The 17,739-nt window shown below is 42.2% G+C and overlaps 1 protein-coding gene across 2 annotated transcripts in view; it reads right to left on the minus strand.

The window, feature by feature from the left end:
• CYFIP1 (cytoplasmic FMR1 interacting protein 1) overlaps window positions 1–17,739 on the minus strand; it is a 235,650-nt gene that overhangs the window by 182,772 nt on the left and 35,139 nt on the right. For both annotated transcript variants that reach the window (XM_082244824.1, XM_082244823.1), the window contains exons 2-4: window positions 8,631–8,754; window positions 4,599–4,688; window positions 1,671–1,748 (exon numbers count right to left, since the gene is read on the minus strand). In XM_082244824.1, the coding sequence (XP_082100950.1) occupies window positions 1,671–1,748; window positions 4,599–4,688; window positions 8,631–8,747 (285 nt within the window). In that variant the 5' untranslated portion in view covers window positions 8,748–8,754. The remainder of the gene's footprint in view (window positions 1–1,670; window positions 1,749–4,598; window positions 4,689–8,630; window positions 8,755–17,739) is intronic.

Consider the following 17,739-nt stretch of genomic DNA (forward strand, 5'->3'; position numbering starts at 1 on the left):
TCCTCTCAGGTCTTTCTTCCTTGCTCCTGGCCCCTTCCCTCCTGTTGAGTGCCCCCAAAACAATCAGCTTGCTTTGGGGGCACCCAAGCCAAGCCACAGCTCCCTGTGTCCATTCAGACATGGAGCTGTGGCCTGGCCCTACCCCCTTTCTCTCCTCATTGGTTGACTGACTTTGACAACAGACGGAGCCAATGGCACCACGCTGCTTTCTCAGCCAATGAGGATGGGAGTACTGGGCAGCCGAGACACTCTTGCAACATCTAGATGGACCTCAGGTAAGTATTAGTGGGGCTGCTGCACACAGAAGGCTTTTTATCTTAATTTACATAATTACATAGTTTGTGAGGTTGAAAAAAGACATCAGTCCATCCAGTTCAACCTGTGTGTGTGTGTGTGTGTGTGTGTGTGTTAGTACATTGTATACCCCTGTATGTTGTGGTCTTTAAGGTGCCCATCTAATAGTTTTTTGAAACTATCGATGCTCCCAGCTGATACGACTGCTTGTGGAAGAGAATTCCACATCCTTACTGCTCTTAGAGTGAAGAGAACCCCTACGTATTTTAAGGTTAAACCGCCTTTCCTCTAGTTTTAGTGAGTGGCCATGTGTCTTCTTGTATTCCCTTTCTCTAAAAAGTTTGTTCCTTATGCTAGGGTCCTCACCAGTACGGTATTTATACATTGATATCATATCCCCCCTCAATCGTCTCTTCTCCAGAGAGAATAGGTTCAGTGCTTGTAGTCTTTCCTCATAGCTGATGTCCTCCATTCCCCTAATTATTTTTGTTGCCCTTCTCTGGACTCTCTCCAGTTCCAGCACATCCTTCCTGAGGACCGGTGCCCAGAACTGGACAGCATACTCCAGATGTGGCCGGACCAGAGTCTTGTAGAGTGGGAGAATCTCTTTATTTCTGGAGTGAATCCCCTTTTTTATACATCCCAGTATTCTGTTGGCTTTGTTTGCAGAAAGCATTAGGATAAAAAAAAAACCTTCTGCCTTTACAACCACTAAGTCTGCAAACTAGCCTCTCCAATGGTGAAAGAACGTCTGAGTAAAATCTACCTGTTTTTCATGGCAGGGATACAGATCAAGGACTCATTCACAGCATTTTACACTATGTATTCTGGTTTAGTACATATTTCCATTCTCTAGGTTTAGGTTCTTTTAATATGGCAAATGAATGCAGACAGCAAAACATGTTCTTTACAACCTCATAGCTCAATGTAAAATAAACACAATCGCACACATCTCTTAGGCCAACTAATAGCGCTCTGTGAAACCTTTGTTTGAACTGAGGCAAGTAAGTCACTGTAAATAATGCTACAAAAGTTATGTTCTGCCATGGAAATGCCAGCACTTCAAAGAGTTAGAAACAGCAGCCCTAAACACTAGATGGGAGTCACAACATGAAAGAGAAGCCAAGACAGGTTCCTTTTAAAATAAGTGTATCTTAGACAGCCAATATATGGTCAATGTTTGAATACAAGAATGCATCTTTATCGAAGATTCTGCCTGTTCTTTAATTTACCTAGCTTGTCCAGTGTTGGTGTAACTTTCACATTCTCGTAAGCATTTTACATACATAGTACTGCACTAAATCGAGCTTAATAAAAAAATATTCTGACCTGGCATGTTCTACTATTATTTCTCTAGAAGCATGGTTTACTATTACCTGTGGTATAGCCCTTGAGCAGCTTCTCCATGTGTACAGCATAATTGCATACTCTTGCCCTTCTTCCAGCATTTCATTCTATAAAAGCCCAAAATTAATTAATACAGTATTTTTTCAGCAGTCCACTGACAAAATGCATTTCATGAAAAGAAAAAAAATATTTTAACACACCAAACCACATTAGAAAGCTTCAGAAAGCAAAAATTTGAAGAATCAGATGGTAAGATGATTAAATGTGTGTCTCAAGATAAGCTGCTTGCTTTATTTTTTTTTTAAATATAATCATAAAAATAAGGGAACAAACTTATAGGGAGTAATCTTACCCCTGGTCTGTTGCCCTCTCACTTAGTATGACTCAACAGTCTAAAATGCATACTCGACATATTATTATACAGATTATTTGACAGAAAGAAAGGTCTGTCAATACAAGGACCATTCATGTGAGCATCCGGGGCTTTTAATAGACCTTAAAAAATGTAATTTAGCCTACGAAATTACAAATCACTTTATTGAAAAATCTATTAGAATGCTAACACAAGAATAAAACATTCAATTATTTTTTACTCCAAACATTGTCCAGGTATCACTTAAGCCTGATTTATCAGATATTATGGCATAACGGTCATGTTCTGTATATGTGCCTGTTAATTGTCTGCTTACTTTCTAGAAAAATGTAAGTTATCAGCATTGTTTCCTAAGTAAACATGAATACAGAAAAAAGCCATTTCTTAAAGCAAAACTAAAGGCAAAACTTCTATTTTCTAGTTTGGATAGCACAAGGGAGGGTTATAAACTCGACTGATTTTTTTTTGTGCTGCTTAAGTCCTATTGTGGAGATTTTTCTTCAAGGAACAAGGAAGACCGAAGAATGGGCAGACATTTCAAATCGTTGGCTTATATTGCAAGAACAAAGTTTATAAACCATGCTCATTTTTCTTGCCACCCTCTACCCACTCCAGTCAGCGAGTGTTTACTGCCAAAACAGACATAAAACTCAGAAATTACAAAAATCTCTGGACAATACAACAAAATCTCTGACAGACGAGGCATTTAACTAATAGGTTTACCACTGTGTATTTAGTAGTTTGCTTGCAGTACATCTTTAACTACTTCCCGCCCGCATGACGTCATAGGAGGTTGTCTATATCTGGTTAATACAGCTACAGGCATCATTAAAGATCTCTTTTTTTTCAGCAGGCGATTCCCTACATTGTAAAAGTCATCTTAGCGGCTGATTAGCTGATGGGTTGCTTTTATAGGCAGCGGGAGGGGACAAACCCCCCCCCACTGCCGCCTCTCCGGGATCTCCAGTTCAATCTGGAAGCTAGAGAGCCAATCCGGCAGCGGCACCAGATTACCACAGAGCTTGCCGAGAACCAGATGGTCCCCAGCCCTCTCTATGATCCTGGTAGACCAGAAGTGACAACAAAGTTACGTTTTTGATCTCATGCTTTTCAGGGTAGAGGGGATATCAGGGGTCTTATAGACCCCAGATTTCTCCATAAAGAGCATGTCATGCTTTATTTCTATCAAAAGGGATGCTTAAATTTCTTGCGACAGGAAAAAAAGTGATAAAAAGGGGACAGTGTAAATATAAAAAACAAAAGAAAAAAAAAAATTTAAAGTGCCCCCGTCCCCTCGTGCGTAGGTCACTCTGGCATACGTAAACGGTGTTTGCACCACACATTCAATATCACCAAGAGCGTTACAGCGCGAGCAATAATTCTAGCACTAGACCTTCTCTCGAATTATAAATTGGTTACCTGTAAAAAGGTTTAATGCGTAGATTTTAAAGTACCGCAGTTTGGCACCATTCCATGAATGTGCACAATTTTAAAGCGTGACACCTTAGATATTTACTCATCTTTTATATTTTACAAAAAATTGAGATCTATATATACACACAGTGTGTGTGTGTATTTTTTTTTTCACAAAAAAATTGTGTTTGACAAATCGCTGCGCAAATACCATGTGACATAACAAATTGCAATGACAACCATTTTATTCTCTAGGGTCTCTGCTAAAAAAAAAACAACACAACATATTTGGGGTTCTGAGTAATTGTCTAGCAAAAAAAAAAAAAAAATACTGGATTTTTGCATGTAGGAGAGAAATGTCCGAATTGGCCTGGGTGAGAATTAGTTTAACCTGCCCTTGTATGTCTAGCAGGTTAAAGCGGAACTTCATGAAAAAATATAAAGTTAGGGAACAGGCAGGTTTTTTTAATACAGAAGAGATATGCAATAAAAAGTTATATACCAGCCTGTCAACTCTTGTACACTGAGTTGTGCATACACAGCTCATTGTACAATTTTGCCAATGCTGAGATGAATGAAATCCCACGCTTATGCAGGAGTGACACCATCTCAGCCCAGCCAATGAAAGAAGCTAGCGATTGATACCTGTAAGTCAGCATTGATCTTATTGTTACTCAAGGTGAAAAGACCCTACTTGTAATTACTGCCAATAACCTTTTACTGTCACTTTAGTGTTTACCAGGTAAACAAGCTACCATTTCCCATGAATACCCTGTCAAGTCTAATTACCATCAATGAATACTTATTTCATGGTTCTTTATTATCCTTATGTAAACTATGTACCTTTTGAAATATTTAGTTAACCAGGCTGTTCCCCACATACGGAAAAGACCTTGCATAAAAGAACTATAACAAAATCAACAGGCCTCCTTTTGTATGTAAAATATAGTTGGCTTCTGTCAAAACATAGCCTGCATGTCTTAACACAGAAGGAAGAATGTGTGGGACATAATATAGACAGACACACTGAATATCCTACATAAATCATAGCCTACAGCTGGGAGCTCAAGGATACCACATCTCTGGAATGAAGGATGGTATAGCTCCGATTTAAACATTCAAAGTAGCGGATAATCCAAAAAAAAAAAAAAAAAACAGAGTTCTTGCTTACCATACTAGAATGGACAGTTGCTTGTTCAATGTATCTCGCAATGCCAGTGACAAAGGCATTTCGGTCTTCAAAGTTAGTGTTAAAATTTGGCTGTCAATTTACAAAACACAAATGTATAACATTAGGCATTTGTTCATTAACAGTATATGAGTTACAAAAAATTACTACCATAAGAACATGCATAAAAAAATCATACACACACATTTCATTCATGTAGCAATCAAAGGCGTGAACTACCTTGTGCGTATTTTTTTTTTTACTAAAAACTTAGGCTTTAAAGAGGCTGTAAACCCTCTCTTATAACTTGTACCTATAGGTACAGTAAATATCTCCTAAACTTGCGCAGTTTAGGAAATATTTACTTTTAATGCAGCCGATGACGTCATCCGCGCATACGTTCTGAAGGAACGGCCACCCGTGCCGTTCCTTCAGAGCCCTGTGCCGTGAACAGCGGCTCCCGCGAGCATGTGCGGGAGTGATGTCATCGTGCCTCTGAACAATCAGATGGCCGGAGGACGCAAACCATGAAGCAGGACAGCTGAACATGTTGGCCGTGTCACCGGTGAGCAGGCAGCACTGCGGAGGCTTCGTTCTAAAGTATTTCATGATGAGCTAGTATGCAAAGCAACTTTTCTCTTCAACATCAGATTGATCTCCCTATATCTGTGGCTTTATATGATTTAGGATTATTGTAAAATTGAATAATTTTGAAGTAGCTTCATAGCGATTATGCGATGTTGTCTGGCATTTTTCCTTAATCTCTTATTTGATCTTTTTATTTGAGAATCAGAAGGCGGCTTTTTTTATATTTTATATCCTATATTTTAACTGTTATTTTAGACCTATTGAAAGACGGACATTTTATTTGTTTTAGGTCTTGGATTACTTTTAAGATTCGGATTTTAATATGAAAAAAAAAAATGTCTCCCCTCATATATGTGACCACAATTATACGGATTGTAGACATGTTGTTTCCCATCATAGCATATCAGAGATATTAGGGAGCCCAAGTCGAAGCGCTCTTTGAGATTTTCCTTAACTTGCGCCGACTCATTCTATTATTTTATATTTATACTGGTATGGAGTGAACATACTAGGAGTTGGCTGCATGTGGGGTAGGATTGGATCCTAATCTCATAGTTTGATCATCTGCAATTGACATCTATTAGGGATTTATTTACTACAGCTGATTAGAATTACAATTATCCCTCGTATACCGTATACCGAAGTGACAGCGCGCATATCACCCCTTACTTCTATTTTGGACTCTGTATAGTCTTTCCATACTTCATGAAAGAATGAATGCAATAAAAGTATCTGGCGCTGTACACCTTTTTTACATTAAAATATTATGCATTACTTTGTTGCACTGAGATGCAAAGGTAAGGTAGTTTGAAATGTTTGGTTTATGGTATGGAGAATAGATTCCCCAGTAGAGATGAGCTTGGGCGTGTTTGGGATCCCACCTGCCCGATCCCGCCAGAAAGCCGACACTGCACACAGCTAATCACAGGCAGTGGGACATTTCCCAGTAGGCAACTGCACAGCCGTGTAGCAGTGTTGGCTTCCTGGCAGGATCAGGCAGGTGGAATCCCGAACATGCCTGAGCCCATTCCCAATTCCCAGGATCTATGTAATTTTGGGCAACACCACAACATCTCCATGATCTATGATCCATGATCCCCCCTACTGCATTTTGGACACACAAGTTCCGTTAGGAAACCCATTTTAAACAAATTCAAGGGGGGTGTGGTGCACTCTCAGTAAAAAATAGAATAAAAAAAAAGACGCTTAGAGGTAGTCAAAGATGTGGAATGGACAGCCTCTAATGCCACCTCCCATAGCTCACCGGTCAGGACTCCCACATTCAATCCTCAGTTTTGCAAGGCCCTATGGAAGTACACTTCCAAGTAAACTGTCAGTAAGGATGCATAGCAGTTAGATATAAAGTCTCTGTATAGACCCATGTTGCATCATACCAAAGATAGGAGGTGGAGAAAGGCAAAAGTACATTTTGGGCCATGACTGCATGTTACAGCTGTAAATAATAAAAGTGCATGGACTGCGTTAAGTGATACAGGGATTGCAGGGAAAAATACGTCAGCAGTTTACCCCCACGGAAAATATGCCTGTGAGATACCATATATACACCATTTTTTTTTTTTGCATACGGAAGTTTAGCACGCTCTGGGTACTACTAACCGTTACAGATATGACTGCATTTCATAAAGACAGACACCCCTTGCATCTGCTTGACTTGGACTCAAATCTTGTGCGATAGGTAGGGAAAAGCTGGTTAGATTTAGTGTGCCACATATGTTGTAATTGAGCAGCCAGGTAGTATATAGTATTTAGGTGGAACGCATGCCGTCAAACCCGGAAGTCTAGCCTGGAACGCAAACCGCTCTCCACGCTACAGACATTTACCGATGGACAGCGAGTAGCGGTTTTTATCCATGTTTTGCCTTTAAACCTCAATAAATATTTTTAATGGTACTGCACCATCTGGAACCTCTTTTTTCTTTTCCCTAAATCAGAATTGGAGGACCTCGGGACCCGATCCATTTATTGTGGAGGATCCCGGTCTAGGGGGATCAGAGCCCAGCAGTCACCATTTCCCTGACCTGAATGGTCATAAAGCACTATTGGTCTCTTTGTCGTATGGCATTTGAGACCCAACATATCTGGTGAGTTTACACCTTATCTTTCTTCTGAAAGCCACCTTTGTGATTGGATTTCCTGGAAAATTGGAGGATCCAGCAACAAGCACTTGCACTTTTCCTGGCACTTTTTTTGGACTATATATCACAAAGTCACTTATGAACTATTTTGGACTTCACTTGGCACTATTACTACACCTATTTATTTATATTGTCATTTATTTATTTATACTGTCTCACTGTGCATTTTTAAGGGCATAGATTTTAGTTATTTTTGCTATTAGCCTTTTAATTGGTATTTTATCCCTATTTGCATCTGTTCTTACTAGCAAGTGCTACATTATCCCATCTAGCTTGGGGTTTTTTTACTTAACCATTTTATAACCTATAGCAGCTGCTCCGTTTTATACTTAATAGTGCACATACACGTTATATTAGGTACTCCTAGGCGCGAGGTATATTCTTTGAATATATATATTTAGTATATAGTATATGATCTCCAGTCCCAGAAGCTGACTTGTTAGTGGAAATGCGTCGGAGGGAGCCAGCCGTGCTGCTATAAGTCCCGGATCGTTCTGCAGGCGTCCATGACTGTATTGAATATATGCTGTATATCGTTTGGATTGATGCAAGTGTCTTTCTACTTGGTTTTAATAATAAATTTTGGAGGTAATGCACTATCAGTCCCATTCACTTTTTGGTGTGATCTCCTTGGTGGCATTCTCACCCCTGGAAGCCCATAGATCCCCCCACCCGAGAAGCTGATGATCCATCCATTCCAGTTGGGATCCTGTTCCATCTAGCTGGCCAATTTGATTTGCAGATACCACAGTATATGCGTTCATCTCTCTCATATGTGGTAAGAGTCCACACACATCACTGTGTGTCATCACAGAATTGTGTTTTAGTCACGTATTTGGACTGTGTGCTGGGAAGAGGTTAAATCATCTATCCATCACGTTTAACACCCATCATTTACCAGTTCACATGCCTGTATTTATTTGGTATCACCTCCTTTTGGATGTTAAAGGACTTCCTTTCAAGTTGTTGATTCACCTTGATATTATTTATATGGACATTTATGTTCTCTTGATTAGCGCACTTTTGTAACATAAGTAACACAAGTATATAGAATAGTAGTTGCCTGTAGCTGCAGGTATCGTCCCGGTATAACAACTCAAACTGCCACCGTGTATATAGTATTGCGGTTAGCAAGTGGTTAAAGGGTGCCCTTAATAGCTAGATACATTAACGTAATAACTAAATTAACTTTGTAATTAACATATGCTCAGATTTAAATATTTTTTTTTTATCTACATTTAGTAGATGGCAGACCCTAGCTATATACCAAGGCAGAATCTTTAGAACATACCTGATACAACAGCGATGAGGGAGGTGGTTCAATGCAGGGTTGCTGGTCAGGCAAAGGCAGCTCCTCCAGCAGGTCAACATTAGACAAGGCATCTTCAAGTGTTACTTGGGTCGTCATTCTTATGCTGTAAAATCAAAGAGCAGATTTAGAACAGAACCATTTAAAAACATTAGCCAAGGCCAATGTAGAAAAGCAAGAACAGATGTGTGTCATAACCTCCTTAGTAATTTTAATAGATGCATTTCACATCAAGCTATTTTGATATTGAAAATGTTAAACATTTTTAAATGTTTGGTCCTACAGAGAAAAAAGGGAACAAACAAAAAACAGAACAGAACAAAGAGGCTTATAGCGCAGAAAGATCCATATACATGCAGTGATATCATGCAAAAGCCTCAGTTACAACCAGAAATGGACTAAAATGTTAACATTTAAAATTAGGATGCAAGGTGGGCTTTAGGTTTATGAACATGAAGAGGTATTTACCAGAATAACCCTTACAGTTATTAGATAGCAATTGTCTTTGTTCACATATTTATTATCAGTTTAAAATAACCACCAGTTCTTCGTGAACAGGAACCACTATGAACTACACCTATGTGGCATGTTTTCTCTAAATACGACTAATTCAGGAGGTGCAAGAGAAGAATGATGAAAGCCATCTATCCCTAATCAACTGTGGATGTCTTAGCAACAACAAAAACATGTGGTTATCACCTTATAGGTTTCTGCTTGAATCATATAACCTTGTTTTACATATTAAACAAGTGCTGGGTGAAGGAATTTAAGGCAGGCAAGAAAAAGATTTAATTTTTTTTCACCTTATTGTATTCTATGCATTAAGGTGAAAAACCTTCTTGGTTGCAGCTGCCTTCCAGACCCCCCCCCCCCCTCCCCGTTATTCTTATCTGAACCAGAACGTTCCAGCGACAAGCCCAGCAGCTCCAGCCGCTCTCTCGGGTCCTCATTGGATAGACATAGACTAATAGCAGAAGGAGCGGTCAATCAAATCCAGTGACACGAGGGGGGGGCACCCCCCCCCCGAGTCCTGCTGTCTGTGTTAATGGACGCAGCAGAAGGACTCGGGACGGAGTGTTGCCCCATGGAATGGGCCTCTCTGTGGGGGCACCCGATGAAGAGGAGGAGCCAGAAGCAACGCCGGGGGAACCCCAGAAGAGGAGGATCTGGGCTGCTCTGTGCATAACCCTTGCACAGAGCAGGTAGGAATATGTTATTTATATATAAAAAAATAAAAAAAACACAGACCTTTACAATCACTTGAAACTTGGCACTATTCTTTCTGCACAACTGTGCTCCTTTAAATCAAAAACGCAGGGTTACGGAGAAAAACCTCCACAATAAAATTTTTTGCTCTGGATTTAAAATGATGGAAACCATAGGGCTGGCTTGACACCTATGCAGTTATGCTTTCTTAGCAATAAAAACACACAGGTGAGTAAATCCTAAAATTGGCATGCAGTTAAATGGTTTTGCCATTACAGAGCCAAATAAAGTATTTTAGTAAAAAAAAGTGACAATCCTAATAAGATCATATAGTTGTCGTCACCACAGGCACTCGGTCCTATAAAAAAGTGTTACCCTGGAAAAATTGGTGACACACCCTGGAAAAAAATAGTCACCACGCAGTAATTCTGAACAGAGCCAGCTGTCTAATGCTCCATGTCCAGCTCTACTCTAGATCACACCCTGCAAAAGAGATAAAAACGGAACCAGCAACTTCCTGTAACATTGACAAGTTTGTAATCAGTCTGTAGCAGCATGCTATATATTGTTCCTCTTACCATAACAGAAAGTTCAGTGTGAAAATATAAGAGCCTAAAATTTACAAAATCAGCAAAAGTAAACACTAGGCTGATGCAAAAATTTACAAATAAGGGCCGGTTCACATTAGTGCGATGCCAGACAGCGCATGCAATTCACACCGCATTGCTGTGCAGATCATATGCGATGTCTGTGCGATGCGATTTCAGCCACACAAACTGTATGGCTGAAATTTCATCACATTCGCACCAAAATGGTGCAGAACCCTATTTTTGGTCCGCATTGGAATCGGATCACATGGGTGTTCACACCTATGTGATCCAATACCTGCATCCTTTCACAGTTCGCACTGTGTTCTGTCAACTGATCTGGGGGTGTCATTAACTTTACATTGACACACCCAACGGTTCGCAGATCTCAGTGTGAACCACTGGGCGATTCTGGTGCTATGCAGGAACCAGCACTGAATCGCAGGCTTTCCGGCATTGCAACAGTGTGAACCGGGACTAATGCCCGCAGGGCCGCTGATAAGGGGGGGGGACCACCAGCCCTGTTGTAGGGGGCCTGAGCACACAGGGGGGCCCACACAGAGAGGGGGATTAGTGATGGACAACAAATACAGAAATCTTCCTCAAGCACCTGAATCTGATCTGTCCCTCTCCCTGCTATCAGCTTTTATCTGTTGAGAAAGAGACAGTCATCCCTCACTAATCCCCCTCCCTTGTGTGGGCCCCCCCTCCCAGCACTTATCTCTGCTCAGGAGTTTATTTGTAAACTGTAACTTCGTTTCTCTCTCTCTGTCTCTCTGATCACTGAGCTCCAACTGCCCAGCCTGTATATTTTTCCCATCTCATCTTTTTTATTTAACATTGTTTTTTGTTTAGATTTAGCAGGAATTATGTGAGTTATGTTATATTTGTGTCTGATAATAGTGATTTTGTTGTAATTTTAGCTAAATATATATCTTTAATATTTTATTGGGGGGGGGCCTGCCAGGTAGTCTGTTCGGGGCCCCGCGATTTCTAACAGCAGCCCTGAATGCCCGCTACATACTGCAACCCAGTGGGCTGGAGAAAAAAAAAAAAAAAAGAAAAAAAGTGACAGATTACTGTACCAACCAAATCAATCTTGGTACATTGATGTCCCCTGCACAGAGCAGCCACTGGCTGCAAGCTCTGAACGGATGCTGGTTTTCCAGCATATCCCTTCCTCAATAACCAGTCAGTGGTTAGACCAGATTCTGTCAGACCAGCAGCTGTACATACTGTTTGAAAGTTGGCAAAAAAGACAACCTTTGGAAGGGACGATGGACAGGGGCGAAGAACTACCTTATCGCTGTGAACCACCAGGTAAGGTGAATGACAGGACAACACCGTCAGCTCCGACACCATGCACATAGAAGAAATAGCCACCCAAAAGGCCACCTTCTGGGACAACAAAAGCAGGGGGAATCTCCCAAACATTTTTGAAGGGAGGGTTCTGAAGAACGGACAGCACCAAATTGAGGTCCCACGCCAGCAATCCAAACAGCACTAGAGGAGCCAAGTGACGAATTCCCTGGAGAAAAGTACGCACCAAGGAATGTGTGGCCATGTTGAAATAAAACTGCCAAGGCTGAAACCTGGCTCTTTATGGTACTCAAGGCAAAGCGCTGCTTGTGCCACCTTGGTGATTGACATAGGCCACAGCTGTGGCAGTGTCCAATTGAAACCGTACCAGACACATCTAAAGACGATTGGTCCAATGATCCAGACAAGGTCTGATCGCATGGAGTTCCAGTACATTGACACCTCAGCACAATCTGTGCCAAGAACCCCTCTCCACACGGACACGCTGGTATCCGTAGTGATCACCGTCTAGTACAGGGGAAGGAAAAATTTGCCCTGTTGAAGTGCCGGAGAACGAAGCCACCAGCCCAGGGATCCTCTCCTACTCTAGCTCAACAGGATCAGATTGCCTAGAGACTGTGGATCCTTGTCCCATTTGAGAAAAAAAATGTTTTTCCAGAGATCTGGAACTGCGCAAACGGAACTGTCTCGAAGGTAGACACCATCAGGCCCAGCACCCGAATGCAAGTCCTGAGATATGACCGTCTGCTGGACAACAGCTGCTGAATTGCATCTTGCAGTTTCTGGCAGTTTGTCCAGAGGAAGGAACACTCTGGCAGAGTCCAGAAGTCAGACCCAGATAGTCTAACTCGGTGGACAGAACCAGAGCAGACTTCTGGATGTCCAGAAACCAACCAAACTCCCTCAGAGTTCACAGAGAAATCTCCAAGTTGTCCATCAGAGCAGTCAGAGACTCCCCTCACAGAGGATCGCCCAGGTACCCCAGTACCACAATCCCCCGCTGACGCAACAATGCTAGCACTGAGGCCAATACTTTTATGAAGATTCAAGGAGCAAAGGCGAGACCATAGGGTAACACCACAAACTGATAATGCTCCTCGCCCACGGCAAAGCAGAGGAAGCGCTGGTGACCGACACATATTGGAATGTGAAGGCAAGCGTCCTTGTTGTTGATAGAAGCAAGAAAATCCCCGATGTAGGGACTGTGCGAGAAAATCCCGATGATGTAGGGACGCTGCTACTGCGCGAAGAGACTTCATAAGCGGTATGGGGACAAGTGCAGATTGGAGGGAAAGAACCTTTCCGGAGGATAAGACCAAAACTTGATCTGTAGCCGGACTGAATAACTTTGTGGACCCACTTGTCCTGAACCAGGGAGGTCCACGGGACCAGGAAACCAGCGAAGACATGCCCCCACCCCAGATATAGGTGAGGGCGCCCCTTCGTGCAGAGGAAGTCTTGTCCGCAGGTCTGGAAGAGCCCGCTCATGGCTTGTCAGACCAGGTCGGCTTGGAACCTCCGGTGAAGGCCGTGAAGGGCATTGATCACTTGTCGTGAGACCCTGAGGGATGAAAAGGCCTCTTATGAGCCAAAAAGAATAGCCCACATCTACGACGGGGCTCCTTGCCCTTGGTAGCCTGGGGAAGAAGAGTACCCTTCCCCCCTGCGAGACCCTTAATGATGTCATCCAGGGAAGCTCCAAACAGGCAATCCCCCACAAAAGAAAGATCAGAAAAGGCCTTCTTAGAAGTCTGGTCCGCAGACCAGCATTTCAGCCAAATAACACACCGAAGGACCACTGCTGATATAGACAGCCTAGAGACCAAGGGAGCCGCATTCAAAAAGAGTCATCACTGACAAACCGCAGCCCCTGGACCAACTGGTCTACCAGTTCCGCAAAAGCAGGGGGAAAGCTGCTCCCCCTCCAGGCCCCGGCGTAAAAGGTTAGCCCACTCGGTCAGATTTTGCAACACCAGGGCAATAGTAAATACCGGCCAAAGTGCCGAACCAGCCACAGTGAACATATGGCGGGCCAGAGCCTCTGCCCTCCTATCAGCCGGTTCTTTAAAACCCCGGGACTCCTCAACCGGGATTAAGTTAGATTTATTAGGGACTCGTTAAGGACTGGAATAGTACCACTGGATTGGGGTAGGGTCAATGTGGTGTCTATATTTAGAAACGCATCAAAGTCTTTGCCAAGTAACTATAAACCTGTTATGCCCCGTACACACGTGCAGATTATCTGAAGACTTTTGTCTGCAGACTTACCTTTTCTATGTAGAGCAAGGGCCTGCCGGATTGCATACAAATTGAAAATGTTTAGGTTTGACCTCATATTATATGGTTTTGGTAAGTCTGCAGACAAAAGTCTTCAGATAATCTGCACGTGTGTACGGGCATTAGTTTAATTTCTATAGTCTGGATGATACTGGAGAGTTTAATAAAAGACCACATAGATGAGTTCTTGCTGGAAAAAAATATTTTAAGCAACAGACAGCATGGATTCATGAAAGACAGACGTTGTCAAACAAACCTGATTTCTTTTTAGGAGGCGGTACGTAAAACTTTGGACAGGGGGGTGGCTGTGGATGTAGTATACTTGGATTTTGCAAAAGCGTTTGACACAGTTCCCCATACATGGCTAATGTGTAAGGTAAAGTCTACTGGCTTGGAAAGATCAGTTTGTAAATGGATAGAAAACCGGCTAAAAGCTAGAATTTAGAGAGTAGTGGTTAATTATTATTTTTCTGAATGGTCTAAGGTTATCAGTGATGTACCCCAAAGTTCAGTGTTGGGACCCTTACTTTTTAATATCTTTATAAATTATATAGGCTCTGGGATTAAAAGTACCATTTCAGTCTTTTCAGATGACACCAAGCTTTGCAGTGGAATAACTTCTTTACAGAATATCTCCAACTTGCAAGCTGACCTCAATACACTGTTTCATTGGGCAACTATGTGGCAAATGAGGTTTAATGTTGATAAATGTAAAGTTATGCACTTGGGGGCTAGGAATATGCATGCATCATACATACTAGGCGGAGTAGAACTGTGGGAATCCATAGAGAAGGATCTGGGTGTTCTGGTAGATCATAAGCTTAATGATAGCATGCAATGCCAAGCTGCGGTTTCCAAAGAAAGCAAAGTCCTTTCTTGTATTAACAGAGGCATGGACTCCAGAGAGAGATATCATTTTGCCCCTGTACAAATCATTAGTAAGACCTCATCTGAAATATGCAGTTCAGTTTTGGGCACCAGTTCTTAAAAAGGATAATGGGGGGAACTGAAGAAAATGCAGAGAAAGGCAAACAAACTGATAAAGAGGCATGGAGGAGCTCAGCTATGAGAAAAGATTAGAGGAACTGAATTTATTCTCCCTTGAGAAGAGGAGATTAAGGGGGGATATGATCAACATGTATAAATACACAAGGGGTCCATATAGTGAACTGGTGTTGAGTTGTTCACTTTAAGGTCAACACAGAGGACAAGGGGGCACTCTTTACATCTAGAGGAAAACAGATTTTGTCTCCAAATATGGAAAGGTTCCTTCACCGTAAGAGCTATGAAAATGTGGAATAGACTTTCTCCATAGGTGGTTCTTGCTAGCTCACTAGATTGCTTTAAAAAAATGCCTGGTTTATTTCCTGGGTGTACTTAATATGTGGGCACGAACATTTTTTTAAGGTAAAGTTGATGCAGGGAAAATCCGACTGCCTCTCGGGGGGATCAGGAAGGAATTTTTTTTTCCCCTGCTGTAGCAAATTGGATCATGCTTTGCTGGGGTTTTTCCCCTTCCTCTGGATCAACTGCGGGTATAGGATTGTGTATATGGTATTGTATGGTTGGGTTTTCATTACTGTTTTTTTTTTTTTTTTGGTTGAACCAGATGGACTTGTGTCTTTTTTTCAACCTGACTATTCAACCTAGAAACCGGCGAGTCTACTACAGGTGGAACCGTCCACTTTTTAAGCAGGGAATCCTCATAAGGATACTGCATAGCAAAACGCTTAGGGACCACAAGAGTGCGTTTTGGACAATCCCACTCTTTTGCGACAATTTTGTCAAAGAAAGCAGGAAAGGTGAACACCCTTGCCGATATGGAGGGCCTGTGGGTAGCAAAAAGGGATTGACACTTCTGACGCAGTATCAGCCGGATGCTTCATTTTATAGGTCACAGATACAAAACAATCAGGGGAGAGCTGCCGACTGCGATCCCACAAGGGGGACAAGAAATAGCCTCACCCAGCGTGATGTGAACAAGCAGGCAGGGTACCCCGATGGTCCCATAGCACCAAAAAGGGCAGGTGCTCTACACAATGGCAGCATGGCTGCAATCAAAAAATAAACTGTCCCTACAGTGCCACCCCTTCCAAGGGAGGTGCCAAGCTTGCCGTATGGCTTAGTAGGCTGCAATTTTTGTGGGCCCAGGGCAGCCACCCTCACTGGGGCTGCCCCACATGGTTCCTGACCAGTAGGCCGCAAAGCCGCGGCCTAAATATTTGTCTGGATCCGGCCGTGCGAGGTACAGACCTGCGGATGCTAAACCATCCGCTCCCCCAGCCAAACAGCAGCAGGGAGCTCATAGGACATCTCTGCCCTAGTCAACAACCCCCTGGGTGACAGGGAACCCTAATCAACCCCCCATTATGCACCAGGACAAAAACAGGCCAGCAGCAACCCCAACAAGCCCCCCTTAAGAGCAAGTGGAAAAAGCCAGCTCATAATCTTACCCAGGGAGGGGCCCACGTCCACCCTAAAACCCTCCAGGGGTGGAGGAAGGACAGCTACGTATGCAACCTCGCGAGGCATTTAAATAGCAGGCCAGCGTCCATCTGGTGGGGCTGTCACGACCGACCTAGCAAAAGGCTGTTTTCTGCGCGCACTCACTGGCCAGACTAGGGTGAACACTGAATCTACATTATCCAACCCATTGCCAGTCGGGCAGTTGATTGAAGATCTCACAGGAAAAAAACCAGGAGAAAGAAAAATGAACTAAAAAGAAAAAATTGCCAGGAAAAAAGATCCCAGCAAGGAACTTATATATTGAGTATCTATAGCGGAGAGAGCGAGTATACCTCCTGGGACTGCCCATAGGCATAAATAGAGCTGCATGATTCTGGATAAAATAGGAATCATGATTTGTTTTGTTTAGAATAAAGATCACGATTCTCTCATGATTCCTGGGGGCAACATCTTTTACATTATACAAAAAAATTGGGCTAACTTTACTGTTTTGTTTAATTCATTAAAGTGTATTTTTTCCCCAAAAAATGTGTTTGAAAGACTTCTGCGCAAATACAGTGTAACATAAAAGATTGCAACGACAGTCTCTGCTTTATATATATATATATATATATATATATATATATACATACAATATATGTATATATGTGCGTGTGTGTTGGGGGGTTCCAAATAATTTTCTAGCAACAAGTGTCAGAAAAAGGCTTAAGATTGGCCATACTATAGCCGAAAAATCATTCGAAAAATCTGACATTTGGTCTGATCGTTCGTTTTTCGTCCAGTTAATGGGCACAAATAGAAAATCGCTAACTTTTCAGAGCAGAAAAATCGAAGGAACAGTTTGGAAAATTCTGCCGAACTAATGATAAATTGAAAGGTAAATGTGTTTCTTGGCCGAACTGTTTGCACTAGGCATATGTGACAAACTGAACGAAAAACTGATTAATTTATGTCCATTGAATGATTTATTGTTTGAAAATTCGTTATTACATGATGGCACGATCGTCTGCTCTCACGGCCAATTTTTCAAAAATGTAAACGATTTTTCGGCTAGTGTATGGCCAGCTTTAGGCCCCTTTCACACTTGTGCGACTTCAAAGTCGCGCGATTTACCGCGATTTTGACTAGGCTTGAATGTCTTTGGCCTCAAAATCGTGCCAAAGTAGTGCAGGGACTACTTTGAAGTCAGTGCGACTTGAAGTCGCACTGATATGAATGGGGCTCATTGAAAATCA

This window comes from Pelophylax lessonae, assembly GCF_965119305.1.
Source record: "Pelophylax lessonae genome assembly, chromosome: 2".
Classification (NCBI taxonomy): domain Eukaryota; kingdom Metazoa; phylum Chordata; class Amphibia; order Anura; family Ranidae; genus Pelophylax; species Pelophylax lessonae.